The sequence below is a fragment of the Trichogramma pretiosum genome, unplaced genomic scaffold (assembly GCF_000599845.2).
Source record: "Trichogramma pretiosum strain Unisexual culture from Peru unplaced genomic scaffold, Tpre_2.0 scaffold84, whole genome shotgun sequence".
NCBI lineage: Eukaryota > Metazoa > Arthropoda > Insecta > Hymenoptera > Trichogrammatidae > Trichogramma > Trichogramma pretiosum.
Genome location: NW_019640790.1, coordinates 520,106 through 545,333, shown reverse-complemented (window position 1 = coordinate 545,333; position 25,228 = coordinate 520,106). Strand labels below are relative to the sequence as shown.

At 38.3% G+C, this 25,228-nt stretch overlaps 1 protein-coding gene across 4 annotated transcripts in view; it reads left to right on the top strand.

The window, feature by feature from the left end:
- Window positions 1–25,005, top strand: part of LOC106657998 (transcription factor E3) — a 48,621-nt gene extending 23,616 nt beyond the window's left edge. For 3 of the 4 annotated variants that reach the window (XM_014379759.2, XM_014379757.2, XM_023463056.1), the window contains 4 exons: window positions 12,877–13,045; window positions 18,256–18,331; window positions 21,919–22,285; window positions 24,073–25,005. In XM_014379759.2, coding sequence (XP_014235245.1) covers window positions 12,877–13,045; window positions 18,256–18,331; window positions 21,919–22,285; window positions 24,073–24,321 — 861 coding nt within the window. In that variant the 3' untranslated portion in view covers window positions 24,322–25,005. The remainder of the gene's footprint in view (window positions 1–12,876; window positions 13,046–18,255; window positions 18,332–21,918; window positions 22,286–24,072) is intronic. The other variant, XM_014379758.2, reaches the window with a different exon arrangement.
- The last annotated feature ends 223 nt before the right edge of the window (window positions 25,006–25,228 follow it).

The window sequence follows — 25,228 nt, the reverse complement described above, 5'->3', positions numbered from 1 at the left end:
AAACGTATCACGAGCAATTATCATTTAAATATAAAGCAAAAAAATCGCAAGTATTTTGTGAATTTACTGTTAATTGTGTATTTATAATTTCGGTAAGAATGTCGATGAAAAATCTGCACAGGTATAATAATAACAGCTGGTAAAATCGACATTATAATAATATAAAAAAAATAATGCAAGTATTTTAAATTCTTCATTGTAAATAAACATTTTGTTCGAATTATTCTACGTATTTAAATACATCATAATGACGAGCAGAATATTTGTATACAAAAACACGTAATTTAATTTTTCATAAAAACAGCTCAAATACAGTTCAAGCACACCAGATTCAAAATATTCGATCGTAAAAATAGTGAAAAATCCTTTATACTAGAAGCCTCTTTGCATTTATGAAAAGAAAATGCTACAACTTTTACAGAGCGCTACATTATTTTTAAAATTGAACGTACTTTTCATTCCGTGGCTCATAAAAAAGAGTAAGGAGGAGTAAGGAAAGTTTACGGACAGCTCGTTATAAATTGATTATGAATGATTTTTGTTATTTCAAAGCTATAATGTTTATTAGTTGTAAAAGATAAATTCGTGTCTCTTTTCATATTCTTTTCCCTTACGCCGTGCGATTAGAATATCTTAATTGCTCGCCCGCACATACGGTATTGCCGATGTATTGTCGAATTTCAATCGGACAAAGTTCCTCGCAGCTACAATAGCACGACTATAAGCGCAGCTTATATGCGGTTCTCTTGCGTACAGGCTCATATGTATATAGCATACACGCAGCGTATTATACTGTCTATGGGTCAATTGGCTGGCGCGCGCCGGCCACATATACGTATGTATATGTATTTTTGCTACTATTGCAGCGTAGCACGCACAAAAGGGAGCCGATTCAGAATATGTACACATACACATACAGACGAATTGCTATCTCTATATGCATAGGCTCACATGCACGTACATATGTGGGATTGTGTTGTATATAAAAGTCAATTGGTTAATTTGCGACTCGTGAAAGCGGCTCTGTATAAAATGTGACACGCATATATAAGATCATCTTGGACGGCAGCTCTCCAAAGAGCAAGTCCGCTACGAATTCGTTTATTATTTACCAAGTAAAGTTTTATTTATTTACAATTTATTTATATTTATCATTTGAAATATTGATGTTAACTCGAGCTGGACAAGAAAAAAACAAAAATAACAATCACCATCAAAAATAACGACACAACATACATGCTGATATGGTTCACTATCATAATACAGAATTACGCGTAGAAACTTTATTGGACACAGTTAAATGGAGCCAATGACAGGACGATTATTAATACGCTTCGTAATTACAATAAATGAATAATATCGCATCGAGCGCTAGTTTTAGTTTGAAAATTTAATGAAAAGTGCATCGATGACATCATCATTTGTATTTTTGCATTTGTCAAGCTGTCACGATCGCGTCCGATTATGAGAGACTGTAGTCGGTGCGAGTAGCTTATTTACATAGGAGAATTATATCAGGACTATCAGTAAAATCGTAATTGTAAAGCAAACATGGAGGCGCTCAAGTGCATTAACGTAATTTTTCTACGGTAATCGTATCGAATCCCCTTCACGGTCAGCCGCGATCATTATAGATTGCGCGCGAAAAAGCACGTAAGGCAGCGGCTAAGCCATTCAAGCGTCTAGCGATCCCTACTATTACTGACCGTCCCGGCACAGAGCGTACACGTCCAAGACTTTAGTATTACGCCCGCGGTGTGTGCTGGTAACGATGCGGTTCTATACATAATGCATAACACACAAGTGCACGCTGCGCTCGTCGGTGCAGTTTTTGACCGTGTGTGTGTGCGTTCTCTCCGAGCGCAGCGCAGCGCGCGCCAAGAGATCATTGCCGTGCGTTCGTGCGCTCGCGCGAAATCGTTTTGACGCGAACAGTACGCGCAGCAGCTCGTTTTACGCGACGATACGTAAATACGCGCGAGCGTGGCTGCGTGTGTGCGCGATTCTTTTTGCCAAAATTCCGCATCGATCGCTCGCATCTGCAGCTGTATTCGTAAAAATACTTGGACATTGGTTCGACGAGTCGGTCGAGTACTGACCGAGCGCTCGCGCCTACGTATAATAATATAATATATATAAGCGCGAGTTGGACGGGGAGCTTGCACATAGCGGGCACGTGCGTCAAAAATAACCCTGGATGCACTTGGAAATAGAAGCGCGAGAGCAGCGGTCGTCGTCGCGCTCTCTGTGGCTGCGGCGCGGATCTTCTTACCTGGGGAAAGCGCGTACCGATTCGCAAAATTTCGCCCCGCGATCTTCTTCCATTGATATCTGTGCGTCGAGCCGGCAGGTCGTTGTATATCATCGCCCAAAGATAAGGTGCCAGAAGTCTTTGCAAATTACACTTTAGGACGTCGTCGAGTGGCGGTGGACGCAGACACACGCATACACGTACGACGACAGATAAGCAACGTCTGTTAATGTCTACACACATCGTCTCCGTCTCTTTTACTCTCGCGTAGAGTCTATATTATGGAGGTGGAGCGAGTGTACATATAGAAGCAGTCAGCGGAAAAAGAAGAAGGAGAAGTTTTAAGTAGTGGCTGGGATGCAGAACGAGTAGCGACTTCGTAACGTTCGCGTCTTTCTCTCTCTTTTACTCCCTCTCGCTCCATCAGATTTATTATTATTTTTCTTTTTGGTGGGTGTGCGCGCGTGTGTTTGTGTGTGTGTGTTTTTTTTGTATCACTTTATTGTTCCTGCGACATTTGCTCCATCGCTTGAAGCATTTTCTCGCGCGCGCACCAGTAATGTGTTTGATTTCGTGAGTGCTCCTATATAGGCAGCTTAGTGTGTTGGTGCGCGACTGTTTAACTCGACCAAGATCGCAGAGATATATATACGCATAAACTGCAACTGCAACGCTGCGTGCGACAGACGCACCGCAAGCTAGAAATTACCGGATTTTTCGAGTTCAATAGTTGATTACTACACTTATATATACGCACTTAAAGTGCACTTGGAAACCCCGTAATTATTTTTGACGTGTACAGCATTTTAGGAGATAAATAAAAGTTGCCATGGCATGGGGCGTTCTATAGATATATCGTGGACGAAGGCAGAGCGAGGGAGCATGTAAAAGCTGAAAGGAAGGAGCTTTTCTATGCGTCGTCAACGAGAGTGTCATTGATATAGTAGTAAAGGAACTAGACGATTACAATAGAGCGGCGAAACAACGAAATAAATAAAAGTGCCTGCAGAATTTCTCGCCTGCGCACTATCGACGACTCGATTTGATTTATAAAATTTATACATATATAAATAAACACATACTTCTACAGGTATATAGATGCCAGTAGTACCATTGCATAGACGCAGGTGCGCGTGAATACTATTAGTGGTGTCGCGGTGTGCTTCCAGTGTTTCTGCAATTTTTCTAGCTATTTGCATTAAGCAATAAAGTGCATACTTCGTTTATTCATCGGTGCAGCCAGATCCCAGCACAAATGAGAAACATGCCAGTATACAACATAATCACGAGGAGGGTTAAGGTAATTTTATTTACTCGTACGCGTACATATTTGGAGTTCATTTTTCATACAAAATTTCGTCGTTTCTCCGAGTTTTTGTGTAGTTGCTGACGAAACGTGATATAATTTTACGTATAATGCGGGTGAATAATTTTATTTTATCACTCGCGTATTAAATGTACGAGCGTGTCTGCCTGTATTTATCTTTGCATCTCGCACACTTTTTCCAGAGTAAAAATGCGGTAACTCACTCTACTTTTGCGTTGCGCTAATGCAATTACAAATTATTTACACCTGATATAAGGCACATTAATTGCTCTGTATCGAACGTCGTGTACTAGGTGAGGCTTTTGGATTCTTTATGTTACTATCAAAACAAACAAAATTGGAGTATTTCAATTAAAAATCTACTTGCCGATTCATTACGTTATTCTATCTCTTTCTTTCTCTCGCTTTTTCTTTTAGACTGAGATATTTGCAAGAAAAAAATATATACATGCGCGCAAAAGAAAAATCAACATTCTTTGCGTTATACACGTACGCGAGCGTGTGCTATCTCTCTTGTCTAAACAGAGATAACAGCCACAGCCCGTATAAGTCTTGTATACGTTTTAGTGTGAATAAATTTTAAACCGCCATCATAATCATCATCAGCAACGAGTAAAATTTCATCGCGTCGACGGAATTTCTTGTATACATATATGTATATTCCGTTTCATAAGCAGCCGCAACAGCGATGCGTGTTAGTGTATGTATGTGTAGTTACAGACAGAAAAAAGAGTATATATTTTTCCATTCGATAATTGGTGTCTAATAGAAATACCGTGTGTACATGCCGTCAAGCTTCAAAGTATTTTTATTGGGATTATACTACTTTATTGTAGAACGTACTGGCACACGTGCGATAAAACATATTTATTCCGTCTTCGTTTCTTTTTCACCTGTTACACCATAAAGCAAAGTGGGAGGGGGACGAGGACCCCTCTCCATGTAATTGATTATTTTTATTATTACACCATAAAAGCTCGAACTGCGAAGACTTCAGAAAACTACGAAAGGAACGTTTCCGTGAGCGAGTCATGGTTTTACGAATCGATTAGCGATCGCTGCATGCTCGTTTATATAATTGTATGGAAGATTTTCGTTTAATAGCTCTGGCACAATTTGATTTAATTTCTACACAGAGAAAAATACTATAGGAGAAATCATTGACAGATATATTCTAAAAATTAACATAAAAATTACCATGCCATTGCAAATTTTACTGTGTTATTTTGTAAAAATTATTTTTCTTGAAAATTTTTGAGTGTTATATATTTCTATCACTACGAACCAAGTAATTTCTCCCATAATATTGTTTTAGGTGTAATAATTCATCGGTTTGCCGTGCATGTTGGATTGATGTGAAAAAAGCTGCGTATAGGTCGCGCGCGCACACGTGGACGCGTATATAGATAGCCCCGCTGCGAACGCGAGACAGAAAACCTAGTAAGCTTTTTAAAGCTAGAAAAGCCAGGAGCTCGGAACCATACGGCCATATAGCTTTCTCCTTTTTATACGTAACTATATAGCAAGGGATTTTGTCACTCGTTCGTCTCGTTCGTTGTAAACGCGATAACTTTTGCTCGAGTAAATGATTTAGTTACGAAGGCTCTTTTGCCGCCTGAACTGTTTAAGCTCTCGATGAGGAAAAATGCCCAAGTATCGAGTGTCGGTATGGGGACGAAAAAACTACAACGTTTACTCATTGTTGCATCGCGTACTGCATTAGCCAACGGGGGCGTTCTCTGGATACATATATAAGTATATAATTCGATTATGAAGCCAGGCACGTGTATAGCTTTTAATTGGTGCTTGTTAGTTTCGCTCGACGATGACGAGGTAGCGGCGCACTGGCAGTTATATTGACAATGCACTGCTGCAACGGCGGCAACAGCAGCAGCATCATTGACGTTTGAAAATTGCAACAATGTACAATTCGTTCAGGCATATATTGGTATACAGTAACCTAGCGCTATCCCAACAGGTTTTTCCCCGAGCGAAATACCATTAGAGCCTTGAGTGAGCGAATTAAACACATCGAAGGTTGAGCGTAATATACCTGAACTGTTTTCTCTATTTCTCTCTCTCTCTCTCTCTCTCTCTCGCTCTCGTCATCAAGCCAAGTTCGAATTCAACTTTTCTCATGGGAGAAGGTCATGGAAAATTAGATGCAGCTTGAGGGAATAAATAATTATGCATACGCATATTGCTTTCTGCATCTGTGTATATTCTTGCAAAGGTGCGAATGTCTGTGCGAGTGCTTGCATGAGTGTATACGTATGTGACTTTGATCTCGCGGGAAGGAAAGTTTCACCAGTTTTCATTGAAAAGCATATGATACATATATACGTGATTTCTCTGCCAAGTGTAAATTACTAACAAAGGGGAGACATTACCATCATCCTCGAACACAGCTTGATGTTGAGGTACGAGAGTGTTGAAGAGATCGTATTTACGTGAGACTTGAATATTTGAATTAATTATTTTAATTTGAGTCTCGATTCCGTGCATCTATCAGATGATGTGTAAATTTATACCCGAAGCATTAACTACGAATGAGGATACAGGAGTCTGACCCAGCTAGGGCAATTTTGCCGAGCAGTAGAAAACTCAAGTTTATTATTTTTTCCATGTCTTTTATACTATATTCTTGATTATAGAATCTTGTTTACTAACTTGCATATTCCACACGTAAATTCTATGAATATACCTGTGTAGTTTTTTTCAAATCTACTTCCTGTATGTGTACGAAAAAAAATGGGAGGACACGATTAATCATTTCCGTTGGGAAATTATTACATATTATGCAGTTGTTGTCCGGCTTGCGCGCGAGGCGACTGTATTCGCGACTAGAGGAATCGAAATTACGAAACGAAACGCACTCGAGCGTGAATTTCCTCTCCGCGTCTCTGTGTAACTTGTATGTGTGTATGTACGTAAGCTTGTACGTGAATATTTCAGGGCTTGCTATGTAATCGTTCGATGATAAGAGGATTTCTTGTTGTCTGCTATCGGAACTGGAACAAGTTTTTTTCACGTTAAATATGCCTGCATTCTACGCACATCACAAATCTTCTCTCGTCAATTTTGAATTATTTTCTACTTTAAACAAAAAAAGATTTTTTAGTTGTATGCACGCGCAAGATTGAAATATTTTTTAATAAAAAAAAGTCATAACTGTCCCCTGGATGGAAATATGAAATATTCGATCGAGCTGCTTATTTATTGCATCGATTTTGACGTTTATCGTAAGACATTGTGTATCGGACGATGACAACAGGCGAACGATTTAAAAATTGCAATATTACGGAGCTTGAAGGAGTAAAATTTCAATCGAGTAAAAATAAGAAAAAAATAGTTTTATTAATAATAAAAATACCAACGATGAGTGAAATATGAAGCTTTACGGAAATATGTAGCTCATTTTTCAAAGACAAACTGTAAAGATAGTCGAGATCCATGAATACTTGACGCAGCCGTCGTTAGTATACATAAAAAGCTTCGAAATTACCTGTCCCCCACTCTGACTCGCGATTACGTAAAAAAAGCCACAAATATTTTTCATTGTACTGCTTTAAGCGAGCTACAATACGATTAATATAAATTCTTCAAGAAGTAAATAATACAGGACTGTGCAGAACATTATAGGGACAAATTAGTCGCCACGAGCCATGTAAATATGCGTTATAAAGCTCGGCACCGTGAGCGCGTTATGGGGAAACACAACAATATTCCATTAAAATTCGTTAATTAAGTATGCATTCTCTATACTAGCGCCACTGCAACTTGTACTTCCCTCTCGCACCTACGCGCGCATACACATATAAACTATTAATGCACGCACATACTAGCAATTCTGAAGCTGAATGTTAAAAGCCGAAATTATATTATGATGAAAATTAGTTTGTTGCTTCCTCTCTTTCTCTCTTTCTTCCTTCACTCTGTTGAAGCCGTTATTATTGCGTTCCTATTATTGTACGCGTATCCTCTCTCTCCCCCCCCCCCCCCCCCCCCCNCCCCCCCCTCCCCTCTCTCTCTCTCTGTTTTGGAGCACATGTGCGAGCACGGGACAATAATAAAGTGTTCGTATATAAACACACGCACTGCAGACGCTACTTAACACACTGACTGAAACATTTGCAGTGGTATAACTATAGGTGGGCAAGAGAGATAGAGAGAGAAATTAATGATTCGAGTAAATGAAAAAAAACATACACAACGACTTAATCTAGTTACAAAGTTTGGTTTATTAATAACAATGCTTCGGAAAATCGGTGCCTCCGCATGCTGATTGTTAGCCACGTGTGTTCATGTACCTGTGTGTACATACCCAAACGCGGATTTTCTCTCTCTCGTAGCTTGCGTGTACGTAATAATGCGCCGCACTCGGTATAATATTCTATCATTAAATCGCTCCGCATTGCTTTATAGACGTGTACGATTTTGCTGTGATTATAAAACGCTGCGTATGTATATATGTACGATAGTCTTCGTTCGAGCGCATCTTCCTTTTGTGCCTGGGTGTTAGGTGACTATCTGATTTCTCACGACGCGACGGTTTGTTTAAGCGTTGAATAAAAATCATCGTGATTTTACAAAGCCGTGATAATTTGCATCATGCGTCCGAAGGTACATATAACGTAAAATGATGAGTTGGTCTGTATCATAGCGTGAATATTAAAAATTATAAAGCGCAATTGAATAATAATGCAGATTGATAAAGCGTACGTGCGCTAAAGCAAAAAATATTATTTTACGAGTATGAAAAAAAATAATAATAATAATAATAACAACCGCTCGTTGTGCTGCAAAGAGCATATTTTTCCAACGATTATCTGTTTTTTTTCTCGCTCGTGCTGTCTCAATGATGCGTGTGATGGATTGTTTAATTCGCAAGCGCAAGCACAATTTGCGTATTTTTATTTCAAATTTCGCACCCCTTGCACATTGCAGAACCCATACGTTGTGTGCAACAGTTCGGCTACGATATCGAATCGATTTTTTTATCTGCTTCCTGCATTGTGTGCCTAATGGTTTTATTAGCCACGCATGATGACGTTAGAGTTGGCCAAATGTGGGTCAGTTGATTTTGGCCAGTAGGAGTTTATATACTTGCAGGCCTGCATTAATGGCAGTTTACCAATGATTTGATTGAAAATCGCGCGTAAGAATAAACTACGTTAAAAGCAAAGTCGCGAACAACAATATTAGCGCGATCATTGCCATATTTTTTATCGGAGTTTCACAAATTTGTTTCGCTGATGATTTTGAACGTTTGAAAAATAATTATCCAGCTGAAATATTATTTACAGTGAATGTAAATCGTGAATGTTTCATTGAAATTACATTCGACGAGCGATTAGAAAGGAGATGGCCGTTCACCTTTTTTAATTTTTTTAACAGCTTTCCACAGATACTTCAACAGATACACAAACATGAGCAAATTTATTCGGCAAATAATAAAACCACTTTTTATTCCTATTCATCAAAAGCTGCCGAAAATTACTTCAAGCAGGTACCAAAGCTTGGCTTAATTAATTATCCGGCCAAAAAGTGTAATTGGGTCGAAAAGTCGTTTCAAAATTTTGCCAATAACCCGTCGCTCGTCATCTCTTCTGACGCGTTTCTGTACTTTCCCACTGATAATGAAGCGACGCGAAGATGCAAATCAGCAAGTGTATTTTATCGTTTGGGAATTTCGCCAATAATGTCATTCCGGCAAATTCTTTTCATTCATCTTTTCAATTGCATAATAATTATTATTATCGGTAAAATATATTTGTTATCAAATCAAAAAATGAGATTACGAGGGTCCGTAGGAGTTTATAACAATGATATATTGCCTGAAGATGATAGGAAATATATTGCGAAGAATAAAGTTCGATACAGCAGCTAGTCTTAGTACATGTTATTTACATCAGAAACCTTCCATTGAATTCGTATCTCATCGATTTTGCATATTTTCTTTAGATCCTTTCTCGAAGCCGACCGTACTTATATAGTACGTATACGCACACATATAAATACTGCATTTAGTGCACATCATACTTCTATCTCTTCGCGTGTGTATAATATTACGCACGACAAGTTTCTTTTTTTCATTCGATCGTCACCGTCGTGTGCGCATATGTCAGTATACGAGCAATTGGCCGTTTGATATTTCAAACTTTATTTATGTGCGACTGTAGAGCATACGCGTGAAGAGCTGTTGAAGCTTTCCGCGAGTGCAAACGCTCATTGTTTTTAAGTGCAAGCACATTATACTTACATTGCTTCTATAAGATGATTGAATCCAAAAAAGAACTACTTTTAATTTTTTTACTGTGAGAAATTGGCTAATACCATTAGGGAGATATTAAAATTTTAATGTTCAGCTTCAAGATAAAAAATAAATAAAAAAAAGGATGAAGAAGAAAATTATTTCAACGGAGTTTAATCGTTAATTGATCTCATCTTGGCGAAAACTTCCGCGAATCGATCATATCTGCATGTATATACGCTACAGAGTGTATGGAGTCAAGGCTCATATTTTGTAACGGCTCATCGACGTCGTTGACGAGTGCATGCACAAGCGAGGACGAGGAAGGTGGAATTCTAACAACGGCATTCTCGACTCTATGATTTATTGGAAAACTCGGCATAGTTACGTCAAACTTCATGTATTTATTTATTTACTACGCGCTAGAAAAAAATCCAATAAAGCATTTGAAATTTTGAGAAAACAATAACAGACTTCACCGACAGCCTTTAATGCAATATACGTTATCCTGCAACGAGCTTTCTGAGTGTGTATGTGTGCGCGCGCATAGCCATGAGATGTCCTCGTTACTACGACATTGCGTAATTTGTTAATGGTCCGAGCCTGCCAAACGCAAAGTTAACTGTTTGTCGTGTCTGCGAGCCTGCATTTATGTGTACACGTGCGTATGTGCGTTTAAAAGTGTAATTCAACGCCACAAAAGTTCAAGTTTCATCATCAAAGTTAAGATGCTGTGAGCTGCTGACGCGTCCGCATATTGAATTTTACACTTTATATTATTTGACTATTTGAATAGCTGCGCGCCAGCTTAAACATATATATCAAGAGCGCCTGTAATTGAATGCAAAATTTTTTCGCGCCTTAACAATTAAACCTTTTTAAAAAGAGTAAAAGTTATTAATACAATTTCGACGACGCCTTCAGGTGTATAAAGACTTGTGTATACACTATGATAGCCGTCTATATGTGGGCGAGCTTGTGCGCGTACATTGAATTTAAAACAATTGTATAAATATTGTATCTTATCACTGCCACTTGTTACATCAAACAATAGGCGTAATATAAACACTCAAATACGCAACGCCGAGCTTCAAAGCCTGCGAAATAGAAAAAAACAAGTAGGTTAGCTCAATTTTCGACTTGTTCTCGTATTCTGCACGTACTTGGGAGCTTTATACTTTCATTTGAACCCCGCACAAGCGATGCAGTTAATTTTAACTCATTAGTAACCGATAATATTTTATTTTTCTTATAAGTGTCTGCACGTGGAAAAAGATGTCTATCGAGAGCATCGATTCGAACGATATTATACATAGAAAAGCGATGATTTCGCTCGTTTTTCCTGCGGCTAGGAAATCTGTCTTCTCGTGGCTCGATCGAGCGTATGATCGATGCCTTGAGTCCATAACTGGCCAAGTTATCGATACGCTGTAGATATCGCACGCGTCCACACGTACGTGAAGCTTTGATCAAGCGCGCGAGATATTTCTTCTCTGTTGCCATAAATTTCGCGAATCAGGTCATCTTTTCCCGCGTCGATGTATGAGAGCTTTTGTACACGTGTCACAAACACACGGACGAGAGCATTTTCTTAAAGAACTTTTCACTCCATACCTCTAGCGCAAGACTTGAAGAAATATAAATACCGAAAAAAAGAGAGCAAGAGATTGAAAATTTTCAGTTATTCCACACGCACACGTTCTAGGGGCTTTATAGACCTGCTTCTGCTGCTGCTTCTGTACGCGCAGTACACGCGAGAAATGTAATGGAGTTTGGAGTTATGATAACTAAAAGCTTTACTTTCTCTCTCTTATATATACAACAACTTCTGGCGTTGAAAGCAATTTCTGCAAATACGGATGGATCGTAAAATTTTCTCTCCCTTCGCCGCTATACTGTCCTGCGCGCGGGCTACCGGGACACATAATGTAAAAAGTAAGAAAATATAATAAAAAGCTCCAGTCGCGCGCGTGGACCCATTGTATGTTATTCACATTTATTAACAAAAGAATGAATTTTGCGCTCAAATGCGAATTCCTCGCAAGTAGTAGTTCACCAACATGCCAGCAGCACATCAGTTTTACCAGCGTGAACGCTAAATTATGTTTGTCGTTTGAGCCATTATTCCAACTCAATTTTTTACGTTCGAACAAAACGGATTAGAAATCATTTTTTACGCGTTTCGGGTGTGCACGCAAAACATTAGTAAAAACATATGTCCTTACAATTTTTTTTTTTTTTCAAGTAATAGTTTAATTTTATCTATAAGCTCGAGTAAATTGCAAATTATTTCATTTTTAATAATGATGACTATCATTGCAGCCCTTAAACTCCAAGCATTAAATATTAGGTAAAATTCAAATCCAAACAATTTACATGAAATGCATTTTATTACGTATGTTAAGCCGGAAAACTGCACATGGAGCTAAGCTAATGCAATAAACTAGAAATTTTCTTTATCGCAATTACTTTCGGTTCAAGAGTGCCGCCAGTGCATTTCGTGCTCGAAGGGCGCACATTTTTAATATACAGAGGTAGCAGCATAGCTCTTGCTTTGACATGCCATGCATGTGAGAGCGTTCAGAAGCAAAATAGAAAAATAAAAAAAAGGCCAAGAAACAGAAGAAGTTCGTATTGAACAGTCAAGGTGCTACACACGCACACACTACAAACTGCACTACAGCAGTGGCTAAAAAGTCGAGTCTATTTTCGTCGCGCGCGCGAACTTTTTTACGCGCTACCGAGCTTTCTATATGTCTTTCCTTATACCTTGTTTTTTGCACGTGAGCTTTTCTTTTACTTTTCACGAAAGCCCGAGGTGATACAACCAGTGTACTATATATGGTAAAAGAACTCCAGTATATATGCGTTGACTCATGGTATGAAATTCATGCCCAGAGCCTCCTTCTTACCCCAAGTAGTTTTTATCTATTTTTTCATTAGCTTTTCCTTACTCACGCATCTGAGAAGACAATTATTTTCGATATTTTTATGCATATTTTTTTTCATGTGACTAATGATAATTTTATTTTTCTGATCAAACAGCCTGAAGATTTATTGGACGACTTACTGTCGTTCGAGGCTAACGAGGTCCACTCCGGCAGTTTGAGTAACCTCACCGATTTGACGATCAAACCCGAACCTCTGCTTATCACCGACGTTGACATTACAGCACTTACCAAAGATCGGCAAAAAAAAGACAATCACAACATGAGTAAGTTTATATCTTTTTTACTCTATTATTATATGATTTTGCATTGTACAGAAAAAAAAGAGAGGGAAACGTTTGAGCAAGAAACAAACGTATGGTATGAAACGAGAAAAGAAGGCAAAAAGATACAAAAGAAAGGTATACATGAAGTTTCACGAGAGAGGACAATTGACACACTTGCGCATTATACCCAAGTTTACCAAACTCCGCGTGCAGTGCTCGCTCTTTTGCCCACTGTATGTACAGCAAGGGCATGGAGGATAGCTGCTGCTCTCTTATTCGACTTTTCCTCTTGTTCTTCTTGTTCTTCTTTGCTTCTTTCCAAAAAGTTGCTCTGGGTTTCTCTCACTCGCGTACATAGAGCTTGGATTTCCAAGTTGTCAAACTTGTTTCGCCAATTAGAGAGAAAGACGCGCAACGACGACTATGACGAAGACGCGCAACGAGTCGTGCATTTTCAACGATACATCTCTGTATCGGCTAAAATTTATTCACGATTGTTGATAATTTTTCGAACAATAAAAGCAGAGCAAACTTTGTTGGTTCTTTAATGAAAAATAAATTAATCGTTTGATGAGGTTAGCGGTTAGAAACGAAATGCTGTTTACATATATAGCACACATGGTGGATGTATAGGAGTATTTGCGGCAATGTACGCGGAATTTATAGAACGGGCTGTAGCCGCTACAACATCTACGCAGCGCAGCACACAACGTCGGAAAATTGAGATCGAGTTTTCGTTATCATTTGCTTTGAGTACCTAGTTCGCGTATAACATTGTAACATCGTATTGATGCGTGCACTCATTGATACCGGTCAATCCAATTATACTGTATCCAGCCTATTCATATGTATCAGCCAATATTAAGTAAAAATAAACGAATGGATTCATTGGGTGAATATGAAAAAGAATCGTTGAAATGCAGCCAACACTTTTGTACTTTAATTATTTTCGATCTAGCATACATGCAATAGCTACGTGCCGAGAAACTATGTGACATCGAAAATGTCAACCGTCGATGATGAAAAATAAAAATCCGAGTCTTGAAGTAGTACCGTGCGCTGAACTTTGCAGCTCGCATGCAGCGGTGTAGTGTCACGCTCCTTCCCTCTGCGCATCTACGCGGGGAGTGCAAGGACTAACGACGTTACACGAGGTGTATAAGGATATATACACGGAGGAGCGGAACAAAAACAAAAATAAAGAGTCAAGCGTCGAAAAATGTCGTCGTCGGGTATACACAGAGAAAAAAGTACATGTAAGTCGGCACGCGAGCACACGCGAAAGGCATTTCGAGTGCCAACGTTGCAGTACGCGCATGCATACATGCATACGCTGGCACACACATCTAGTATTCAAGAGAGAGATGTATTTCTCTCTCTCTCTCTCTCTCTCTCTCTCTCTCTCTCTCTCTCTCTCTTTATTTCTCGCGAATGCTACATACAGTTTTAAAGTACAAGCAGCAGAGAACAAACGACGACGAAGAAAAGGGTAACGCTGGGAGTGTGCGCGAGTGGTGATTCACGGGCGAAAAGGAAGTGGATGATGGGATAAATGAAACGAAATCGTGGTTACAACCAGCTTTTTCTTTCTTTCTCTGGCACACCACGTGAACGTATATGTTAAGAGTGAACCCGTGTAGCCTATGTATGTGTATGTACGCTCTGAGCCTTTTTCTTCTTTAGTTTATCATTTCTTAAAACTTAGTCGAAATATAGTAAAAGAGGTGAATATATATGGGCTGGTCAAGGATCTTCAAGATTGCAGCAAATCGAGGAAGTTTACTCCTCGAATAGCTTAATTTTTAATTGTATCAAAATCGTTATTTCGTGCTTTATACGACTGCATAATGTTCCCTCATAACTTGTGTATGGAAAGAAAAACAAAAAGACGTTACAAACTATGTTTTATACGTACCTCACGATGAATTCTCCGCGACGAACTGCGACAAAAATGCATAAAGAAAGCATACCACGGCCGCCCTCATCGCCTTCGAACTTTCATTTTTGGCGTTCAAGCAATCGAGTCACGTATATACACATAGATATATATACATATTGTAACCTCTGCTGGTACTACTGCTGCTGCTGCTGCTGCGCTCACACCAATGCAGGTGGTGCGAAAATCGTTGAAGAGAGATTTTGGTCGCGCGTCGTTGCATTCTGTGTCGTTGCGGCAGACCACCACAAGCACGTATTTTCACTGGCCAATATCCTTTTTCTCCCTCTCTCGTTCTCGCTGTTATATGTGCGCGCGACTGTTCTTTCTACCCTTCCTTTCTTTAGCTGCGAAAAAAAGAAAGAAGTACGTGCTTAGCAAAGGAGGCAAGCATTACTGAGGCTTCTGTGTGTGGTGTTAGAATTGCGAGATTTTACTTTTTTCGGGACAACGACGCCTAGGTAAGGGAATAATGTAACATTCCAATATGGTACTGAATATTCAATGAAAGCGAATGAATAAAACATTGAGGTCGTTTTATACAATAGATGCAAGTGTGTGTATATTTTTCATTTCATATATATCGTAAGAGTATGGGTGTCTGTAGCGAGGAAAAGGTTCGCGTCTTATTTTGTTTTTCTTCAAAAGATAAGCATCATAAGTGAAAATATTGGAAAAAATGGAGGAAATGAAAAATAATTGCAAAAATATGACGAACGGCGAATACGTAACGATATACACAACAGTATTATACGGTGCGCTGTCGCGTTTGTATGTATGTCCTGTATATCTAGGTAGCGTCGAAGCGACGCGGCGATATTGCAAAGCACGAGTCGGGAGAGAGAACAAGAAGTGTCAGGAAGAGGAAGCACAGATGTTTCGGTGAAATTACAAACTTTATTTTGTTGCTGTTTCTCTCGCTTCTCTTTCCCATCATGCCCATAGTTCATCCACGTGCATTATATACCCAGCGTAGCTTCTTTATTGCCGGTGCTGCCGTACTTATATACATTTTTTAATATTATTTTTAACATCCGTAAATAGCAAAAGTTGCACAAGATGAATTCATAAAGGTGAGATTTTTTTCAATTGTCGTCTAGGATATACACATCTCGGTGTGAATACCAGAAAAAACGAACACGTGGCTTTCTTATCTGTGTATACATAGATATAATATACTATACACTCATACCTCAACACGCACATGCTTGTAACTCAAGTTGTCATTCGTGTCACGCGTCCGAAGGGATGACATTAAAATTCACCCTGGACACACGGAGAACGCTGGGCACACACACTTTCATGTATGCAGAGCCCCTCTAACGACGTAGGATTTTGATTTTCATGCTACTAACTGCGTTCAGCACCGTACGTTCGTTCTGATTTGCTCTTCAATTTGGTCGACCCAAGCTACTGTCTTTTTTTCTTTCTCTTCCTCTCGTTCATCATTTACATAACTTTTTTCCTCTGTAACATAACAATATCAAGCTTTTGTTGAATAACGGATAATTTGTAAGTCAAACGAATTTATATTAAAGTAAAAGTATCGACTTTGAATTTTCAATGTGACGAAAGAAAAAAAACGGAAGAAAAGGACTTGACTTTTTTTCAAGCGAGTATAGTAGTATCGAGGTCTGCACCGGCAAAAAGGATAAAAAAGTTTGAAGTAGCCCGTAGAGGCCAATAAGCTCACGTGTTTAATGACAACTTGGAACTCTTGTTGTCTCGCGACTGAGTATTGTTGTCTTGCAGAGAGAAAGAAAAAGAGATCTTTGATAAGTTTTCAAGACTGCCATTGAGTTTGCTTAAATTATCAAAGTCGGAAAAATTTCTTTCCTTCGGAGCAGTTTCTGTGCCTTGAATCGTGTTAACTATATTATACGTAACTTTTTGATGCAGCCAGTGAAATAGCAAACGACGCGAATTTCTAAACGCGTCGACGACAAATCAAATTTGGGCTTTATTTCTACGATCAAGTTCTTTTGAAACTACAGCTCAGATAAGACAGGAATTTTTTAGTTTAGTAAAAATAATAATTAATTGCTTCACTTATCGTTTTAGAAGATTTACGAAACAGATTTGTATAGCAACAGTAGTATCGGAGCAATATATTTTATCAATAATAAAGTAGAAGAAAAAAGGAATCATATGTTTACAGCTGGCGAGTTTTATATAGCGTTATGTCTTGAGAATGTATAGATGCAAATATATATATATATAATATACGGTACATGGCTGCGTGACGAACGACTTTATCGCTGCCAAGAGTTGTAAATCTCATCCCGCGCGCGTCGTGATATTGTGCACACTCGCACACATACACACGAGCTGCACGCATAATAATAGCTCAGGTGCATGGCGCTCGCAAGCACATTTTCGATTTATTCGTAGCTGCGCGTATGCGTATCGCATCCCAGAGATTTTCCGTAAATATATAGATGTACGTGTGCATGAGAACCTATGCAAGATGCGAACGAAGCTTGTTTCATCACTTTTCTTTGGGATTTTTTTTCGCATCGAACGAATTTTTCTTTTTTTTTCTACCTCGGCCATAGTCTTCTGAGATAATGTACATAAGATGTGAGGAAGGAGATTGATGGAGAGGTGCGATGACTATGAAAGCTAATAAAGTGCAAGTTTCAAAAAAGTAAAAAGGAAAACGTGGTGATGATACCTAAATAAATGCGATGAGGCTGCCTACGGTACAATTGATTTGTATACAAGCGATCATACACACATCGAGTGTCGGAAAATGAGCTTGTTTCAGCGGATTTTCCGCCCGAGCTAGTAACATATATGTATTTAATGGAAAGCCTCTTTTAACGATCTATAATAACACACGTCAAGGTGATCTGTATAAAAGTTCGCGTACTTAAAGCGGCGCTGCGCTGCAAGTGACATTCGCTTTTTTTCGCGTCAATTTTTCTCGACGACGACGACGACGACGACGACGATCGCTCCTCTTTTTTTTCTTCTTTATCTCGTGTACTCCATTGTATTTCATTCTGAGAGCTATGCTGCAGCGTAGAAAACGTTGTTTCTGTTTTATGTAATGTTATTTTCTGCCTTTTTTTCACTGTAGTTCAAAGCCTGTTGACAGGCTAATTAAATTTCAAGGACTACCTGGCGTCACACTTAACAATGTTATTGTGTGTAATATCGACTCATTGTCAACGCATTTGCCTAAAATTATGATTTGCTTTTTTAAAATGTAAAACTTTGATACGACGTTCGTGAAGTGTCATCTAACGTTTATATTTATTTTTTGTTTCAGTTGAACGAAGGCGAAGGTTCAACATCAATGACAGAATCAAAGAACTCGGAACTCTTTTGCCTAAAACCAATGATCCGTAAGTAAAATATCAGATATAAAATAATAAATAGGATAATTGGGATAATGAATAATTAGAAAGTCTTCTGAAAAAAGAAACTTGAACATTTATTTAAAGTTTATAGTATCTATAGGTTCCTATTTCATTTTCTCTTTTCTTCGAATAACTTTACAGCGTAAATCATTATATTGTATCTTCGACGTTCAGCAAAATAGAAGGACAAAACTACTTGCATTTTGCACATTCAAAAGAAGTACTTGATGCATTGAACATAATTATTACAATCGTTTCTTTTGCTCACTCTTTCTCTCTTATTCATTCATTCTTTATTATTAAAAACACACGCATAAAAAAATTCGGCGTTGAAATGCAATGACTGCGAAGGTTACCAATTGTTATTGGAAAAAACTTAATGAACAAAAAAGAAATCTATCGATAAAAAAATTACGATTTGAAATCACTATTTTGTATACCGTAATAGTATTGTTTGAAGCAAAGAATTTTAGCAATCGCATGAAACATAGACAAAAAATTCGCCGGGAGCAATGCATTCATCTATATAAATATGTATAATTAAAAGTATATTATAAATCCGGATGGGACGTTAAAAATATGTACTGCATTATATTATGATTGAGTATCTTCTTCTCATAACATACGTGACATATTTTTCTCGAAAGAAAACAATTAACACCAATTCACATTTCGAAAAGCACTTACATAGATCGGTTGCATGCCAATTTCTTTCTTTGTTAATTTTTACAAATGTTCATACAGTAGACACTATGCACCGACAGCAATTACGCATTTTTATGTTAAGCTCCATTATTTGTTCCAAGGGTAACAATAGTATTTTTTATTTTCGTAACTTAAAAGAAAAAAAAAACATTTATACATAATGATAAAAGTAATAATAGTGCACGGTCGATTATACATAAGCAACTATGCCACGACGTATAAGAGACAATTTATCAATCGCACGCGCCCACTATCTAATTCATTTGTCAACGTCCCGTATAAGTAGACTGCTCTACCGGTGAAAATTTGAAACCGACGTCGCGCATGTAGATGTCGTCGCTCGACGCATTTTTTAGTTATGGCCGGGTCAACAAAACAATCACACTCTACAATCACTACTCGCTATAGATAAACTTTTGCTGCGCCCACGCGACGACTAAATTATACATTTATTTCCTCAAAATCGGCGAAATCTCAGAGTCGATTAATTGTCGGCCCGTATCTCGAGTAGGAATCTCGCAGCGAAATTTAACTCAGCTACATGTAGCGCAGCACGTATAATTCGAATCGATCGATCAATCACTTGTCGAATTCGATTGTGTGCACTACGGAATATACACGTGTAAACGACTCCTGTGCGCCGAGAACACGAACTTTACGACTGGTCGATGACAAGCTTAGGCGCACATACACACACGCGCACGCAGAGCCACACTTACATATATAATTCATGAAGACAGGGAGTCAGCCAAGTTACAACAACTTCGAGTCGGTTTAGATCGCAAAGTTTCCAATTGGGATTTATCGGTTTACCTGTGTTTATAAGCGTCAGATCGCGGTGGCGTCTTTTGTTAACTTTGCTGCTGGTAGCTTCTTTTACCCTTCGTTTCGATGGCTGTGTTGACAAAATACCTTTGGCATATATCCATCCTATATATTTCATATATCCACTCAGCTGTAATATCGAGCGACTAATACGCGTATCCAGCATTATAAATGCCGCTCCCAAGATGATATAAATGCCAATAAAATGTAAATAAGAAAAGCAGTTTCATTTCACGCTTCGAATCACATTCGATCCTTTCCAATGGAATTTCTATCCCCTTCTCTTGGTGCATACGCGCGCGCACACGCCCGAAGCTCGCGGGGGTGTTAAAAGGCTCTATATCTCTAGCCAAGGTAAAAACTCGAATATTCCGCAGTGTTACCGGGATTTTATTACGAGAATTCCGCGCTATAAAAATAATAATAATAAGTAAAGCGACTGCAAGAGCGAGTGTGTGTACGTATTCAAAGCGCAAAAATAACGTATGTTTTCAGCTGGAGAAAAGACTCGTCGCAGTGCTGCTTCTCTCGAGCCTGCTTTCTGCTTGCACGACGAGAAAAAGGCTCGAGTACTTGTTTATATCGCATTGTATCGCGATCATTAATTTCCATATTAATTGCCGAATCGATTTGCTTTTCAATTTTTTCCCTCCCAAAATTTATAACACCTACGTTCGAACACGTACGCGAGCTAGATTTTACGGTCGAGTTTCTCGGTAATAATTACAGAAAAAAAGCCACAAAAAATGAGGCTGCAGTAGGAAGCGAGGAAGTAATTTTTATCTCCCAACGATCGACAGGAACAAATTTGTAACACGCCAAAGCCACCGCAAGCGATATCGTTTCACGTCTTTTCTGGGATCCACGCGATGTTCGCCTCGTAAATCTCGACGCGCGAGCGCCCTATGCGCGACGCTCGCGAAAGAGAATGAGTTGTAGGATGGAAAAGCGAGGGGAAAAAAAGGAACTGCTGCCGCTACTACTGCTGCATGGCCCTCGATGAATAAATACATTTTTCTTCACGCGAGATGAAAGCTTGATTCCCACCGAGAGATAACTGTCATCTCTCTGGTAAAATTTGAATTTTACATTATATATCGAAGCAAAAGTGACGAAGAGAAGCGAATTTATCGAGTATAGATAGGTTAATTTATTCTTTCTCTTTTTTTATTCTCACAACTTTGGCTCGTTAAAAAAAGTTTGTACCGCTGAGAGGATATATAACGTTAACGAGCTACAGCTGATGGAAGAAAAGCGTTTTTGATAAGTAAATCTTAATAGACTGCACGTATATATATATGCACTTCCAAGGAGCTTCTAAAGTTTTCTATGCAAAGAATAAACGCCCGCGTGAGCTTTCAAACATTCAGTTATGTATACATCCGAAAAGTCTGAGCACATGCAGAGCCTAAAGTTTGCCTAGCGTTGTAAACAGCGAGCGTACATGGAAAGACTTTGTAAAAATAAATAATTTACCTAGCCAACTAGACCGCAAGCTGCTTGATCGACTCGCTATGTAGGTGCCTATTATACATATTTCAAAACGATTGCGTCCATGCTTATGAGTTTCGTCTTTTTTCAGCGCATTCTCTAATTAGGATAATAACGATATGCGTATAGTGTGTCCGAAAAAGAAAAGTTTTTATTTACATTTTACATTTCTAAGAAAAATATTCGGAAATATGCTGCAGCAATAAAACGAGAAAAATCCAATTGGTTAAAAAAATTTTATCGAAACGTAAAGTAAATCAGACGAACAGGTTGATGGAATGCATGATATTTATGTCGAAAGTATCACAACGTTGATTCACTCGTAAGAATATGTGCAGATGAAAAACGTGTGTATATTTTTTGCGTCCGCATTACACGAATGATTGCGATTTAAAAAAAAAAGGAAGAGTAAAAAAATAAAAGTAAATTTAATCTAAAAAAGTATCAGATCCGATCGGAATAAAGTGATAAACATTTCGATCTGTATATGAGTTTGTATTGGTATCAAAATTGAGTCACTTTGAAGTAAGCGTTACAAAAATTATTTGCAGATTTTACGAGATTGTCCGAGACGTAAGGCCAAACAAAGGAACAATTCTCAAATCCTCGGTGGAGTACATAAAGCTGCTGAAGAGTGAGCTGTCGCGCGCGAAGGCGTCGGAAAACAAAAGCAAACAACTGGAGATTCAAAATCGACGCCTGATGCTACGCGTGCAGGAGCTCGAGCTTCAAGCGAAGGCACACGGTATACCAGTTACGGATTACGGATACACGCCATCCGTGGTGTCGGTCAGCAACCTCATCAATTCATCCTACATGAGAGGCAGCAGCGCGAGCGACATCAGGCATCAGGATCATCATCACCGTTGCCCAAGCATCAACCGGGTAAGACATATAATGTCATCCCGAATGTTGTCCGTATGTTTTCATTTCTTTTTCCTTTTTTTTTCTTCTTTTTTATATTATTGCAATATTTTCTTGCCTGACCTTGCGAACACGGCAGAGGCAAGGCTACGACGATAGCCCGACTTACTACGACGTCTGGGAACGGAAATTCGAATTGTTATCTGGATATCTCAATGAAAAAATTTTATGCAACGAATAGCGGAAAAGGATGCGTTTGAGATAATTCATTCGTGTATACTCGCGCTCGTGTACCTCATACGAGTATAGACACAGCGCGCACAGTTTGAAATAAAAAAAGTTTATGCGGTTTCTTGTTTTAGTTCGGAAAATATGAATCGCCACTAGTCGTTTATTAAAAAGAATGAAACTCAATTATGTAATTTTTTATCTAATGCACTTTTGACGAATATACAACTTACGTATACGCGTTTGCTGAGTCTTGCTACGCTCACCATGTCGGCGATAAATCGCCAACGATAATTCTTAAAAGTTGATGTTTAACGAAAAATATCGCCAAGTCATTCTCCGAGTATAACCGCGAAAGTCTTGGCTGTAAATGGTATTTCTGGAATTTGAATAAAAATAACACGCGACAAGGGCTGCAGTCTGACAAGGTTACCTAAGTTTCATCCAATAAAAAAACATTAGAGGCATGTTAGTTGAATTTTCGTTAAAAAAATACATAAACATGAGACGGGACGCATGGCACAACAAATATTTATCGCGTAATACATAAGGGCTCAAATTATTATGCCAGGCACTCAAATGAGCGTGTCTCCTTTCGAAAAAGTTTCTTACGGACGCGATTAAAAAATTAAACAGCGTCAGAATTAGCAAACTTCATCCAAATGAAAAATCGGAAATGTATTCAAGCCACACACACACAGTTTTAGCAGCTGTATTTTCTTTTCTGTTTTTCTTTTGTTGGGCTCTTTAAAAAATATTAAATTCCACTCCGACGAAAAATATTGTCGTTCTTGGTGGATTTATATATAGTTGTCCGTTTCTTTCTTGTCACTGGCAGACGATGTATCTCATTTAACTGTCAAGAACTGCTCTACACTTTGTAAATTGTTTCGTAACTCGTAACACCGTCTAATAACCTCTGAGATTACTCCATGGTATCAATAAAAATTCAAGTTTTTTAACCCCTGTATAACTTTTTTTCATTGGCACATGATAGTATTTTTGATTTACAAATTTAAAAAAACCAAATAGACTTCGATTTCACTTAGTAATATTTATTTTATATAGCGTCGTACCGATTTTAGAATAAGAGAGAACCTAATTTTGTTATACTTTCAACAATTATCTAACGTTAGCAGTCCAATCGTCCGAAGCAGCCAGGCATATAGAGCGCACAATTAAATGATCTTGATCTTAATTGTTCATTGCAAAATGCGAAATTTTGCAAACACTCATACTACAAGCGGAAGATGCGCGTATAACAAGATTATGTATGTGTACGAAGAAGATTATCCATTTCCTCCACGCTCTACGTACGTGTATGTGCGCCGGTATTACGTGCACATGTACACAGTCGAATGACTTTAGTATTTCATTTTATTAAAGGGCAAATAATTTGTTCGATTGTATGGATTTTCGTATATCCGTGTCTTTTCTTATGCAATCTACACGCACAAGACTTCTCACCACGTTTCCGCTTATGTAAAACTATTCCGTCTTAGCATCTTATATAGATAATTGTATTTAAGGGTCACTATTGCGCATATACACACTCATACTAAGTAAATCTTGTTCTACAGCGAAAAAATTGATGTGATTTTCGTTACTTGCAGTTGCCTGATCTGATATCGGAAGATGCCTCAACCCCCGATTTAGGCATAGGGGCGTTCGACGAACTTATGGACGAGGATCGCCATGGACCAATACACGGCACCGGTGATCCAATGTTGTCCTCGCCGCATTTAGTAGCGCCACTCTCGCCACCCCATTGCCATCATACGCTACTGACCGACGAGGATACTCTGGGAAGCCTGACGCCAACGACCTCTAATTCGTCATCCGACATGGATATCGTCGCGTAGCCAAGGTTGCTAGGAACCTTGCGCAAATCGACATTTGGTTCCCATTTTGGACAATAAATGAGAGCTCATGCTTCTTATAGTGTACGAAACGTTTAAAAGAGTCCTACATTAATTTCAAGTACAGCCAATTGTGTTTGTTTTTTGTAAGAATTATTAATAGTAGTTGTATGCAGTATTTTTTTCGAGGAAACGAAAAATAGTAACCCGATACGAAAAACACCACCGCGTAGTTGTGAATGACTCATATAATTTGTTCTTGAATGAAAAAAATAAAATCAAACCAACAGTGAAGCGCATTTTCTTAACATTTTTTTCTTTTTTTAATTTATATCATCATCCAAGTAAAATCTTGCAAGCTTCAAATCTTTAGGTATGTTCGTGTGTTTGAAAATATAATACGCACTGCCAGCAATGCTGACACGAGTATTGAATCAATGATTTTTTTCCAAGTGAATTAAAATTGCAAATAGAATTTGAGCGCGTTTGTTGATATTACTGCTCTTATTGTTCAAGCTATATTCCTATTTAATTGTAATAAGCGTAGTCTGTCAATGTTATTGATATTGTGTGGTTGATGGATTTTAATTTGACTTTTGCTAAATTTATCCAGCATCAAAAATATTTTCAAACTGGTAGGTAAAAGAAAAAAATTGATTAATCAAATATGTTTAAAACAGCGCTTACTTTTTTATTATTTCTATCACTGAATCACGAAAAGTAAATTAAAAAAGTCAAGTCTGTTATTACTCAATATTAACATTTTTATTTTATCACGAACATAATTGAAAATGTAATATGAATTTGATATTAGTTCAATATAATTATAATATTCATAATTTTAATCAATCGCAACATTCTAAATTAAATGACACAAATTATGTTGAGGTTAGTAATCAATTTTTCGATC